The sequence below is a fragment of the Macrosteles quadrilineatus genome, unplaced genomic scaffold (genome assembly GCF_028750875.1).
Source record: "Macrosteles quadrilineatus isolate MER2022 unplaced genomic scaffold, UCM_ALF_1.0 Scaffold_8__2_contigs__length_117827958, whole genome shotgun sequence".
In the NCBI taxonomy this organism is placed as follows: Eukaryota; Metazoa; Arthropoda; class Insecta; order Hemiptera; family Cicadellidae; genus Macrosteles; species Macrosteles quadrilineatus.
The window spans coordinates 112500573-112514380 of NW_026542601.1; the positions used below are offsets into that span (position 1 = coordinate 112500573).

At 36.5% G+C, this 13808-nt stretch overlaps 1 protein-coding gene across 1 annotated transcript in view; it reads left to right on the plus strand.

Annotated features, from left to right (window-relative positions):
- Positions 1-13388, plus strand: part of LOC129000667 (eukaryotic initiation factor 4A-like) — a 51490-nt gene extending 38102 nt beyond the window's left edge. Inside the window, exon 8 of the mRNA XM_054427629.1 lies at positions 12655-13388. Coding sequence (XP_054283604.1) covers positions 12655-12784 — 130 coding nt within the window. The 3' untranslated portion in view covers positions 12785-13388. The remainder of the gene's footprint in view (positions 1-12654) is intronic.
- Positions 13389-13808: the final 420 nt, after the last annotated feature.

Consider the following 13808-nt stretch of genomic DNA (forward strand, 5'->3'; position numbering starts at 1 on the left):
AATTGGTCACTAAATTAATTGTACTGCAAGAGATTCCAAAACACGCCACTGATTGTAAATTACTTATAACTGATAAGTGTAAAGTTAGAGTTTGTAGGAAGAACAGATCAACCGATTGACATTTGTTTTCAGTCGACGTGTTATCTCGTTACATTATTGGTATGTGGTGAAAAGTGACGTTTGCACCAAAGAATTGAAGAAAGCGTATCCAATATCATACAAAACAGTGATTTGGATTGTTTTGTATAAAAACATTTTAATGAGTTATAAACTGATGACCAAACAAATTAGGCCTAAATTACCACCACTTTTGAGAATTCAGAAAAAATAGTTTTATGGACAGCTGAACCTTAGTTTTATACGGATTAAATTAAGAGTTGTCCTTTTTGCGATTTATTAGGGTACCACGTAAAACCCAAACAATATTAATAGGTTGGAAATTGGAGGTCAATCACACTCTCGCAATATCACAAAAGTGAACTGACCCGAGTGACCCGACACTCCAATAACTGGGATGGCCTGTAGCAAAAGGAAAATCTAAGAAATTGCTTATGAAGTCCATTTGGAGTAACGTGTGAATAACGTGTTAACGGGACATTCCTGTATTCTGCTCACTCATATTTCCTTTACTTGTCCAAGTACTGAATGTTTATGAGTTTGCTTGGATTAAACAATATGTGGAACACTTTGTACCAGGTGCCTACGATTATATCTTACTAGAGGTAGCTAGTCGTGGTTTGTTCCCGAATTATGAATAATACATATTGTGTTATTGCGTTATAATACAAACGAGAGAAATTCGCCCATATTCAAGGTTGTATAAAATAAATCGGAGGCTATAAAGTCTACACGAAGTTGAAGCTATTGTTTTGAAAATAGTCAAGTATATTTTGATAAAATAAGGATTCGCTGCGTCGCGAGTGACGATGATGACACTTCCGTGATTGCGAGAGAATTTCACGAAATGGTTCGGCGGACCCAGGAGACGATGATGTATCCGTAATCGCGGGAGATATTTATCCTGGCAAAGTAACCTCGAGCACAGAAAACGTTCTTAATATGCTTTCTGTGGCACGAGGTATGTTGAAGTTAGCACCGTGACCACGAGACATGTCAACGATGGCACCGTGAGTGCAAGATACGTTGACGGTTAACGCCATGACCGCAAAAACGTTGACGATAACACTGTAACCATGAGACATGTTGACGTTGGTACCATGACCGCAAAACATGTTGACGATAATGCCGTGACCGGCGACATAACCGAGACGTGTTGACAATGGCATCGTAACCGCAAAACATGTCAATGATTACGCCACGACCGTGAGAAATTTTGACGATGGTACCACAACCGTGAGACATGATGACGATCGCGCCATGAGTGTAGGCAGTGAGGGACCATCGATGTATAATAACTCCCGTGTAGAGTTATTATACATCGATGTGAGGGACATGTTGACGATGGTGCCACGCCCGTGAGACATGTTGACGATGGTTCCACAACCATGAGACATGTTGACGATCGCGCCTTGAGCGTGGGCAGCGAGGGAAGTGTTTGCGATGGTGCCGTGAACGCGGGAAATGTTGATGATGGCACCGTGCTCACAAGCGATGATGCTTTGACCGCGGGACATTCGGGGACATGTTGACGATCCGGCCGCGAGCGTGGGGTGTGTTGTGGACATATATATAATACAGATTTGTTGTATTATATAGAGATCTATGGTTATGGATCAGGCGCCGAGATTACGAGATGTGTTGATTGCTGAGACGACTGGACAACTGAATATAGCGCCGCGAACATGGTCACGGTGGCTCCGTCATCACGGGAGATCTTCACAATGATGTCACAATTGAGGATTAAATTCATGCAAAAATAATGACATTGTGATAGGCACATGTTAAAATATTTAGGATTGGGCCTGCCTGATTAAACTCTACTGCTGTTTTACAAGTAACCATATATCAGGCCTTAAAACTTTACTCAAGTTTTTTTTTTATGTAGTTGTATTCGTGTCGTATTCAATGTCTATATAAGGTTAGCATGTGGTGTTTTATAATTAGATTTATGTTTCATAGTTAATTGAAACAAAAATTAAATTTGTTTAGTCAACAACAGATCTTGTTACTTGTTTAATTTTTATACAGAATTGTTTTTTAGTACGATGCTTGTTTTCAATATTATTGCTATCTGCAATAATATTTAACCTAGTTGTTTTACCCCAAACAATCGGGAAGGAAACAAAAATCACGTCCCGAAATAAAAATTAAAAAAAAACCTAATACTGAAATGAAATGTAAACAGTTAGTTGTGGATACAATTGAGCATTTTAAAGAACAGACGACGGAACAGCTGTTTCAAGATGGCTGACTATTGATTACTGATTTGGAGAATTGGTAGAGCGACTTGAATAATAAATAAGTACCAGGGTACTAAGCTTTGCTCGGGGAAATCATTACTATACCCTCAGAGAAGGCTTTGGTTTATTTAATTTATCCTTATTATAAATTAAAGACTATTTTAAAGATTATTTAAAGATTATTTTTAGCGGTAAACACAGCTGGGGAACGCAACAGACTACAATAATGCTATGCTAACGGCGAAGCTACCTCCCCCCTCCTCAGTGCCTATAAACACGACATGGATATAGTCTGGATCGCGTTCTGGCACTAGAAATTCGAGAATAACGCGCTGAAAACGACTAAATGCGGAGCGGAAGTCAGAACAATAGCGGAACTCACATTGACTGTATGGAACCATGTTGGTGTGCATCAAAGAGTGTAAACGCGATCGTAGCGCGACGTGGTGTCGATTTTATGAAGCTATACACTCGCACACATTGGTAAAAAGCAGTAAAATGAGCTCCGACCTAGTTCGAGCTATTTCGGGTATTTCCGTGATGCCGAAGTCACTAGGACAACGAATCAGAGGCTTTCTCTCACATTGAAAACGGAGCTCACGTTGTTGGTGTGTAACCATACGTCGGATCTCACAATGTATCATTCCCCAACACACACACACACACACACAGACAGACATCACTTCGAAAACCACTTTTTTGGGTCCAGGGGGACCCAAAACGAATATATCCACTCAAAACTCAAACTCGAAAATTTTGACGAAAACAATACTTTCTCCATATACTATGGTATAGGGGGAGAAAGTAAAATAACGTTACACTTTTTACAATGATTTAAGAAACCAAAGTCAACTGCAAGCAGCTTAGCTCTAAAATATTGCTGTGGATTTAATTGAAGCGCAGATGTGTAGCTAAACACTACAAAATTAAGTAATGTATAAAAAACCATGATCAAGTTTAGTAAAAATAAGAATACATTTTTCCAACACACATTTTTTCAGCATGCAAGAAATACTGATCACAAGAGGCTTGAGAACAATAGGATGCAAAACATATAGGCCTACAGTAGACTTTCTCTTATCCGGACAATTTTTATCAGCACATCGGTTTAACCGGACTAGATCGGCAGGAAGTGGGCGGTACTGAAACGAGTGTTCTCGTGGGAAAGATTTGAGACCAGTGATCACGTGTCTAATTACAATGCTCTCCTAAATTTAAGTCAAATATTTCACAATTTCGCAAACTATCAAAAATACTCGTTTGAAAATGAAATACTAAATGAGAACTTAATAACTTAATTATATTAAATACATTACTTTACAGGTATAACCTTTAAGGCTATATTGTTGTTGTTTTTATTTAGCAGTAAATTATTTATTTATAATTGTTTATGTTGTTTTATATCATTGATTTATTTAGGTTTTTAATTTGATTTTAAGTTAGGTTTAATTTGAATGAATTGTAGTTATTTAACTTAGGCCCTGTTTATGTAATTTAAATTTATCTTCTTTCTTCTAAAATTTGTTGTCCTGGGAATTATAACTGAATTTTGACAAAAATAATTGGTAATTGACTGACCGAGGAGAAGATCTTGAGGGTAGATGATTCCCCGAGGTGACGTCTCGTGATGTCCAGACCTCCCCTTGTCTCCGTTGGCAGATGACTTGGTGATTGATCCTGGTCCTCGATGGTGGATGACGACCCCCTGGAACCTCTTCTCTCGGCATGGGCTGAGTAGGTGAAGTAGTTTGGCCTAGGACGTATTCAGGTGGCAGATTTTACCAATCCTGATTCAGTGGGGTCTACTCGATCCGACCCCGTCCTAAGCCTCACAAATCTTCTTCCAGACTGATGCCATCTCGCTCCTCCTGTCCCTTCCTTTTTTAAGATTTCCCATCATGCTAATTAACCCCGCCTACAGTGTCCAATCATAGATGATCCCTTTGGTGCTTAACGCTGTGATTGGCTGCCACTTCGATCAGCAGTTCACTGTAGACGTCAGGTTGTGCGTACATTGCCCGGGACCTTGAATATGACACTTGTAGACTCGTCGGTGCCATTCTACATGTCTTAGAAAATTGTATTAGAAAATGTATTAGAAAATTGTAATATTTGATTTACTTGAATCAGTAGCAAGTTTTAAATGGGCCTAATACGATTTTTTTTTTTAATATGAGTATAAATGAAATTTATGAATATGATTAAAATATAAATATGTTTACAAGGTCAATATGAAAGTGGTCATCATATAGTATGTATCCTCGGAGCTGTAGCTTTATTTCTGTCCAATTCGAGCCCAGTCGGTTCAGTATTTTTTTAGAAAAGCTCATACAAACACACGCACGCACACACAGACAGACAGACAGTCACCACGTCTTCTTTTTATTAGTATAGACAGATAGATATTCTGATGATTTAATTATGACTATTAACCTATTCTGTATTTACCAACACAGTACCTGGGGAATCATTCCCCCACTCTGCGATGCCAGCCTTTACTATTTCCTTCACCATTTCCTACGTTGCGGACATGTTTCCATCCCTTCTCATAGCATTTCAGTATTTCAATTTCAGGTACATAAATCTAACTGTTACAATTGGTTTCCAGTTCCCAGACTCCACACTGCTCGCCTTCACCACTTCCTACATTGCGGACCTGTTTCCCTCCCTTCTCACAGCATTTTAGGATTGTAGATACCTTAATCTAATCGTCATAAACAGTTCCCACACTCCGGACCGCTCGCCTTTACTACTTCCTTCACCATTTCCTACGTCGCGGACCTCTATTTCCCTCCCTTCCCATAGCATTTTAGGATTGTATATACCTTAATCTAATGGTCATAAACAGTTCCCACACTCCGGACCGTCTCACCTTTACTACAGTATTTCCTGTACCACTTCCTACGTCACGGACCTGTTTCCTTACCTTCCCATAGCATTTTAGAATTGCAGATACTTTAATCTAATCGTCATGAACAGTTCCCGCACTCAGGATAGCTCGCATTGACTACTTCCTTCACCTCTTCCTACGTCGCGCACCTGTTTCCTTACCTTCCCATAGCATTTTAGGATTGCAGATACCTTACCATCCTTATGGAACAGCTGAAGCCACTTTAATTGTTAGTTATGTCTGGTTTTCTTTAGATGTTGTGTTTTGTTTACAATTTGTTTCTATTATTTTAGGATTTCTCTATGTGTCAGATTGCTGATGCCATTTATTTTAGCTATTTATTTGACATTTCTAATCACAGCATGTTCACATTCTTAATGTTGTATATTAATAATATAAAGATATTTCCCTTCGTCGCCATGATTCTTGGTCTACTACACAGTACACTTACTTACTTATTGGAAGTGTACTGTGGTACAGAACTGTACTGAGGGTACATTGAATCAGAGGAGACAGGAAACGTCAAGTGATATTTGAATCCAAAAATCCGCAAACAAAATTTAGTTTCTGACAGTAGTAGTTAATATGTTTATAACATATGGTAATTGTTCTACATATGTTTTGTGTTATTGTTTTTATATTTTGATTGAGTTTTTGTTGAATTAGAAATAAACAACCTTTCTTGAGTTCAGTACAATTATTTAATAATTAATCTAACGAGGTGTCAGCCCGTCCTACGTACGGGAGTAGTCAGTTAAAAGTGTTAAAACGGTGTAGGCCTATAACTCAGAACAGCTAGTTTACACGTATAAAGACAAATTTTATTGCAGCCTACAGTAGAAAGAGTAATTATCAATTGAGAAGTGTTTAGAGGCCTAGTCAATGATATCACCTTCCATCGCATAGCCTACCTACCTCTTCCATAATCAATATCACCACAATACAATTACTCATACTATACACAATTTCCAGTAGGTCTAAATTGAAACTCCCTAAAATAAAACGAAAATATCCAATAAAATTCACAGTACACATAATTATAACGTTGGTGTCCTGACATCACTAAACGAATCGTCCACACACATCCTTTATGTCAATTTCACTGTATCCATGAACATCAATTTAACTGCTATATAAATAAGTGTAAACTGTAAACAAAGAAAAGTAAAAACAACATCATATAGTTTGTTTTGGTAAACAGCTGAGTCAAAAATAAAATAATATTCATTTGAACAAAAGAACTGGTCACATGTTGAAGGAATTAAAAACGTAAAACACGCTAGTAAAGCTAGTGACGTAATTAATTGTCTATGTTTATTATCCATTCCGTTATCAGTTCCAATATCATTGATAATCAAACCACCCTCATTGAATCAATGTACATCGTAATTCCCCATATTCATTAATTTAAACTATAAAATATTCAGCGCCCCCAAACGTAACCACAACTAAACACACGCCAAACAACTTTTTTAGATTTCATAAAAGGATGGTTAATCTAATTGCAGTATCCTAGGTCAATGATGACGTTGTGTCAAATCTATGTCATTCATCTGTATATCTTTGGATAACACCCGTCTGAAGTTGTGGTAGTAATTTAAAATCGTATTCCTGAGGATTCTTGGTCTCCATCTTTATGACATCAATATTTCTGGGCCTAATCCAAACAAAGTTCAAGCATTCAAAAACATTGATTGTAAACAAAAAAATGCCAACATGAATTAAAACATGTAAAAATTTTGGTTTTCCTACCCTTTCTAAAAAAGTTGAGCAGTAAAATAATTTTCATATCTTTTTTATTTAACTCGTGTACAGAGCCTCGACTTGTACACATCGATGGTGTTACTTATCTCGGTGGTCTACTAATCTTACTTATTTCCTATAATCAATGACAAAATCAGAGTAAATAACCTCATAGTTCTATAGGGCATTTTTATAACTAACCAGCTGTTAGTTAAAACAAATTATATTGCTCTAAAACAAATCGAAGATTACAAAGATTGCTTTAAAAAATCATTTGAACATCCTAGTATTTTACTATGTATATTAAATTAATCTGTCATCCTCTTACAGAAGAATTGAACGTATCAATGATTAGCATTACACATAGTATAAATAAGTCAACCCTAAGTATGTCTTTACATTTTTATCAAAAAACTGAATTTGTGACATAAAAGCTGAATGTTTACAGCTGTTATGTTAAGCAAATTTCAAATCTTAGCGTCGGCTGCTAGATTTTTTAAAAATTAAAACTTAATTTCTAAAAAACTGGGACCCTAAACTAAAATTATGGCTTCGACATTCCCTAGATCTCAAAATTATCTTTCTTTCAACACAAAAATCATGAAAATCCGTCGAGTGGTTGATTCAGAATCGTGAAATAAAAAAACACTGTTTCGTTTTAATATTATAGATGACATGGTGCTGAAACCCACACGGAATAGAAATAAGAGGTATGACTTTAAGGAAGATAATGATATCCATACAAACCATACAGAAGACAAAGATAATGTAAAACCACCAAAATGTCTTGTGGTTTCAAGTACTCAGATGGCTCCTTCTTGGAAGAAATGGAAGCAACAGTGGAACTGGTACTACACAGCTTCTGGCCTTGATAGGAAATCCAATGCAGTACAGGTAGCATCATTTATGTCTAGTTTAGGCCCAGATGATATAGATATTTATAACAGTTTTGGTTTCATGGATGATGAAGATATTGAATTAGATGAAGTTGTTCAACGATTTGATAAGTTTTTTGTTATTAAATCTAATGAAGTATTTGAGAGATTTTTGTTCAACTAAATTACACAAGAAACCATCAAAGTTTTGAAGATTTTTTTACAAAATTGGTTAACCAAGCTAATTCTTGTAATTTTGAGCAACTAAAAAACAGTTTGATAAGAGATAAAATAGTTATTGGTATATCAGATTCTAGCTTAAGGGAAAATCAGAAATCAGAAACGTTTTATTGTCCTTCAACATTTACAACAAATGCAATAAACAAAAGTCAAGAAAATTCAGCTATTACATAAACAGCCTATTTTTAGGCAAAACAAAACAAGCCTAAAAACAAGTCAAAATAGGCTATACTAATACATATGCTTACAAATAAAAAACAATGTGGAAATGTGAGGACATTAAAAGTTAACTTCGTCAACCTTAAAATATTCTTCTAAGTCATAAAAAGGATTTAAAAGTAACCAATCCTGAGCTCTTTTTTTAAATGACTTAAGGTCCAATTCTTTGGCATTGATGCTAAGCTTATTAAATAATCTTAATGAAATAACATGGTAACTATTTTTACATTTACTTAACCTACAATAAGGCACAATCAATGTGAATCACAATCAAACTGAAATATTTGAATGCCAATTGTGTTCGCTTATTTGATGGCACGCCGGGGTTTCGCCTGGGCCTCACCGCCATTGGCGAGTGCCTGTTTATAAGCTACTGTAGGCTTAAACAGAGTAAGATGGATCCCCATAGTTTTTTAAAGTAGGTACCATACCTAACATTTTGCATTATAAAAGCTACTTTCTACTGATAAGCTTATCCTAGATGATGCAATTAGCAAGTGTAGGGCACATGAACAAGCTAAGAAACAACTAGCAGAAATATCCTCTGACAGCCCTACAAATGTTAATGTTGTTAAAAGGGACGATTCCTTTTCTAGGCCTACGTTACAATATTCAGTCTTTGACTGTAAACGTTGTGGTTTACAACACTCTAGAGGCCAATGTCCAGCTTTTAATCGAACTTGCAATCAATGCTTGACTAAAGGTAATTTTGCTAAGATGTGTAAAACTCGAAAGAATCTCCCTAGTAAGAGTAAAAATACTGATGTTTTAGAGGTTGTAGAGAATGAAGATTCTGATTATCCGTTGCATGTTGATTGCATCTCTAACCCAGTCAAGAATCAAGATTGGACAGAATTATTAGAATTGCCAAATAACAAAACTGTGCAGTTTAAATTAGATACTGGGGCTCAGTGCAATGTTATTTCCCATGATTTGGCACTAGCTTGTAATCTGAACATTGTAACTTCTGCAAACTAAAGGCCTTGTTTCTTTTAACAACCAAAAAACGCCAGTTTTGGGTGAAGCCATTTGTCCAGTTGTAACCAAAAAGTCTCATAAAGACACTGTCTTGTTTGTAATAGTTCCAAATGGGCATCAATCAATATTAGGAAGAGTATCATGTGAAACCCTAGGGTTCGTAAAACGGATTGCTGGTATAATTGATCAGTCTATATAAGTGGATTATATGATGGAATAGGGTGTTTAAAGTCTTTTGAGTATGATTCCTAGTTTCAAAATACACCCACCCAGGCGAATACCCCATCCAATACGTGACGCAGTGAAAGCAGAACTAGACCAAATGGTAAAAGACAAGATTATTACTCCGGTAAGTGAGCCTACTCCTTGTGTGTCTCCTATGGTCATAGTCCAACAAAGAGACTAAATACGTCTATGCATTGACCCAACTGATCTTAACAAAAATGTAAAGCGTAGACATTACCCATTGGCTACATTAGATGACATCTCAGCTAGATTGAATGGTTCTACTTTATTCACCATCCTTGACTGTAAAAAAGGATTCTGGCAGATAAAAGTTTCGAAGAGAACATCCAAACTACTAACTTTTTCAACACCTTGGGGGCGCTACTCTTGTTTACGCATGCCCTTTGGTTTGGTATCGGCCCCTGAAGTGTTCCAGTATATTATGTCAGACTTGCTCAAAGGAATTAAGAATGTTGAGTGTTCAATGGATGATATACTCATTCACAGTAACATTGAAAGAGACTTGCAAAAGATCACGAACGAAGTAATGACAAAGCTGAGTGAATCAGGACTTACACTTAACAAAGAAAAGTGCATATTTGCCAAACCGTTGGTGAAATTTCTTGGTCACATAGTTTCAGACCAAGGGTTACAAGCTGATCCTGACAAAGTAACAGCCATTTCAAGAATGAAGGAACCCACATGTTTGTCTGAGCTTCAGAGATTTTTAGGTTGTATGTCAAAGTTTATACCAGATGTTTCGGTTGATACTCAACCTCTTAGAGTTCTCACTGAGAAAAATGTGGCCTGGTTCTGGGATACGCCACAACGAGAAGCATTTAACAAGTTAAAGCAAAAACTGCAAAGAACTCCCGTGCTTCGTTACTATGACCCCAACTCTCCTGTGACTCTCTCTGTGGATTCAAGCAGTTATGCAGTAGGTGCTGTTATGTTACAATCTGGGCAGCCCGTAGCTTATAATTCCAAAGCATTGACTCAATCACAACAGAACTACAGTCAACTTGAAAAAGAGACATTTGCAATACTGACTGCTTGCAAAAGGTTTCATGAGTATGTATGGGGATGCAAGGAGTTGATAATTGAGTCAGATCATAAGCCTTTAGAGGCTATCTTTAAGAAACCGTTGTCTGATGCTCCTCCCAGAATCCAAAGAATGTGTTTGGAAATCTTACCATATCGACCAAGAGTTGTGTACAAGCGGGGTTGTGAGCTTCATCTGGCCGACACCTTGAGTAGAGATTGCTACAATGACAATCAAGATGATGAACCTCACAGCTTGATATTCATTTGATAATTCCTATGTTTTCTGATATAGTTTCTCGAATCAGAACTAGTGTTGGAAAATGCACAGAGCTTTCTAAATTGAAGGAAATAATCTTGAATGGATGGCCCGAAGAAAGAAGCACTGTTGACAAGGAATTGGTAAAATATTTCACTTTCAGAGAAGAACTAAGTTGCTATGATGGTCTTTTGTTTAAAGGAAGCCGTTTGATTATACCTGATGAAATGAAACTTGAAGTGTTACAGAATATTCACCGTCCTCACAAATGTGTTCAAAGTTCAATTAATACAGCACGTGACTATGTATATTGGATTAATATGGAAAGAGATATTGGACAATATGTAGCAAGGTGCAATGTATGCAGCAAATACCAACGAGATAAACCTCAAGATGTGATCCTTCAAGAAACAGTACCAGTGAGGCCATGGCAGTTCATCGGTGCTGACGTTTTTGAATGTGGAGGTAAAGACTTCTTAGTAGTTGCTGATAGTTACTCAGGATATTTTGAGTGTGAAAGTCTAAGGAACAAAAGTAGCATTACTGTTATTACACACCTAAAAAAGTACTTTGCAACTCATGGTATTCCAGATGAACTAAGAACTGATGGAGGACCATGTTTTGCTTCTATAGAATTCACTAAATTCGTATCCGAATGGAAATTTAATCATAGAATTTCATCTCCTCATTTTCCAAGATCCAATGGGCTGGCGGAGAGGTATGTCCAAGAAGGGAAAAACTTAATTGTCAAGTGTCAAGAAGAACAGTCCGATATTTATCTTGCACTTCTTCATCACCGTAACACACCAAGAGGTAACCTAGGTTCCCCGGTTCAGCGGCTGATGAGTAGGAGGACAAAGACTCTTCTTCCATCTACGACCAACCACCTTATTCCGATGGTCATAAAGAATGTTTCAAAACAGCTAGAAAAAATTAAAAGGCGAGAGAAGCTATACGGTGATATGAGGAAGACAGAGCCTGATCAGTTTAAACTCGATGAACCAGTGCTTTTCAGATTCAAACCAAAGTGTTGGCTGAGAGCAAAGATTGTTCAAGTTGGTCCTGAACCACGATCGTACAAAATCCAGACTGGTGATGGACGAGAATACCGAAGAAACTCATGGTTCCTAAGAAGAGACAAGTCATTCAGAATCTCCCATGATGTGAATAAAGGTCAATCGTCCAGGTCAGAAGAACATAACAATGACTCAGCTCGTGTTGTAAAGCTGGGTTTTCCTAGACGCGGAGTCGGCCAGCGGAGAGCGGACAACGGAGAGCGGAATTTAAATTAACATGGCATTCCGCTCCGCTGCTAGGAAAACAGTAACATTAAATTACCTAAGACAAGCTGAGTCCGCTCTCCGCGTTCCTCTCTCCGCTGGCCAACTCCGCGCCTAGGAAAACCCGGCTTAAGACGAGGGGAAAGGATTAGAAGAACACCAAATCAATTTGTCTTGTGAAGGAGGGATGACAGTAGTAGTTAATATGTTTATAACATATGGTAATTGTTCTACATATGTTTTGTGTTATTGTTTTTATATTTTGTTTGAGTTTTTGTTGAATTAGAAATAAACAACCTTTCTTGAGTTCAGTACAATTATTTAATAATTAATCTAATGACAGTTTCAATCCTATTCTTAGAATTATTGTGGTCCCCGCTTGTTTTATATTTGCATTAATTAACAGTGCTTTGGTACTTGTATTTTTGTTTACAGAATAAACAATCTCATTAGACTAGATATAGTTTTAACCAGATATTTTGTCTAACCAATTATTATATTAAATTTAATTTGCTAACAATAACAATCTATTATGGTGTTTCAGGATTCGCAGAGGTGGACGTGTTGCCATTAACTTCGTCAGGGAGCAAGACAAACGTTTACTAAACGATATTGAACAATTTTATTACACTACGATAGTTGAATTGCCGATGAATGTTGCCGATCTAATCTAGTGACCTAGCCAAGATTATGGTGTGAGTATCGGATCGCGCCGTGTTATATTGTGACGTGTATTTTTGATCGGCCTGCTTAAGATGCGCTCTTGATTCTACTGAGAAAGTGGTTGCTCTTATCCATAATTTCTGAAAAGTGACTTGTAAGGTTAGGGGTGCCCTAACCTCAATACTAAGTGATTTGATTCGTCAATCCTCAACTTAGTCTCCTTGGAGGCATTATTCGGTGTTAATAGGTGTATTGTTTATTGTTAATGTGTATTATGCTTTACATGATGGTACATGAGTGGTATCCTATGTTTATTATACATTACGTTATGTTTTATTATTTCAAACTGGCGATCTTAAAGCTATCTTTTTTGATGTTACAGATATTTCAATTACTTTAAAATCAACATTGTTTCTCCCTAATAATTTATATATTGAGTTCTTTTCTTCATTTAGATTAATACAAGCTTACATTTTGTTGTTTAAGAAAAATTTTTGTTGGTCTTTGGAAGGGGGTTTTTAACCAAAAACGTCTTAGACAAAAACCTTTAGAAGTGGTTTTAGTTTTTAGTGGATACGGTTTTTGTATATTGTTTAATATAAATAAATATAAAAACAAACACTTTGTTCTATATTGCCTTGACCTGTTGCTTTGTTGTAAGGAAATGGTTTGTATGTTTGTGTATATTTTCATATTACAATTTGTGATGTATTTACAGGGATTTCTCCCGTTCATCAGCCAAGATGACATTATAAAGATCAAATCTTTCCAAATTAATATTTCACCATTCTTAACCCTCCGAGTGTCACGTGTTTTGGCCTTAATGTCAGCCTATTTTTTGCTCATTTGCAAGGTTTTATTAAAACTGATCTGAGAAGCTTAAAACAATGTTAATTATACTGTTCTATATACCATTTTGTTTGGAAAATCTTGGGCTTCAATATTATATATAAAACATAAGGAAGATTTAAAAAAAAAAAATTTTTTAGGTAAAAAAATGTATAATTTCGAAAATTTTCAAAAAAAAATAAGTTT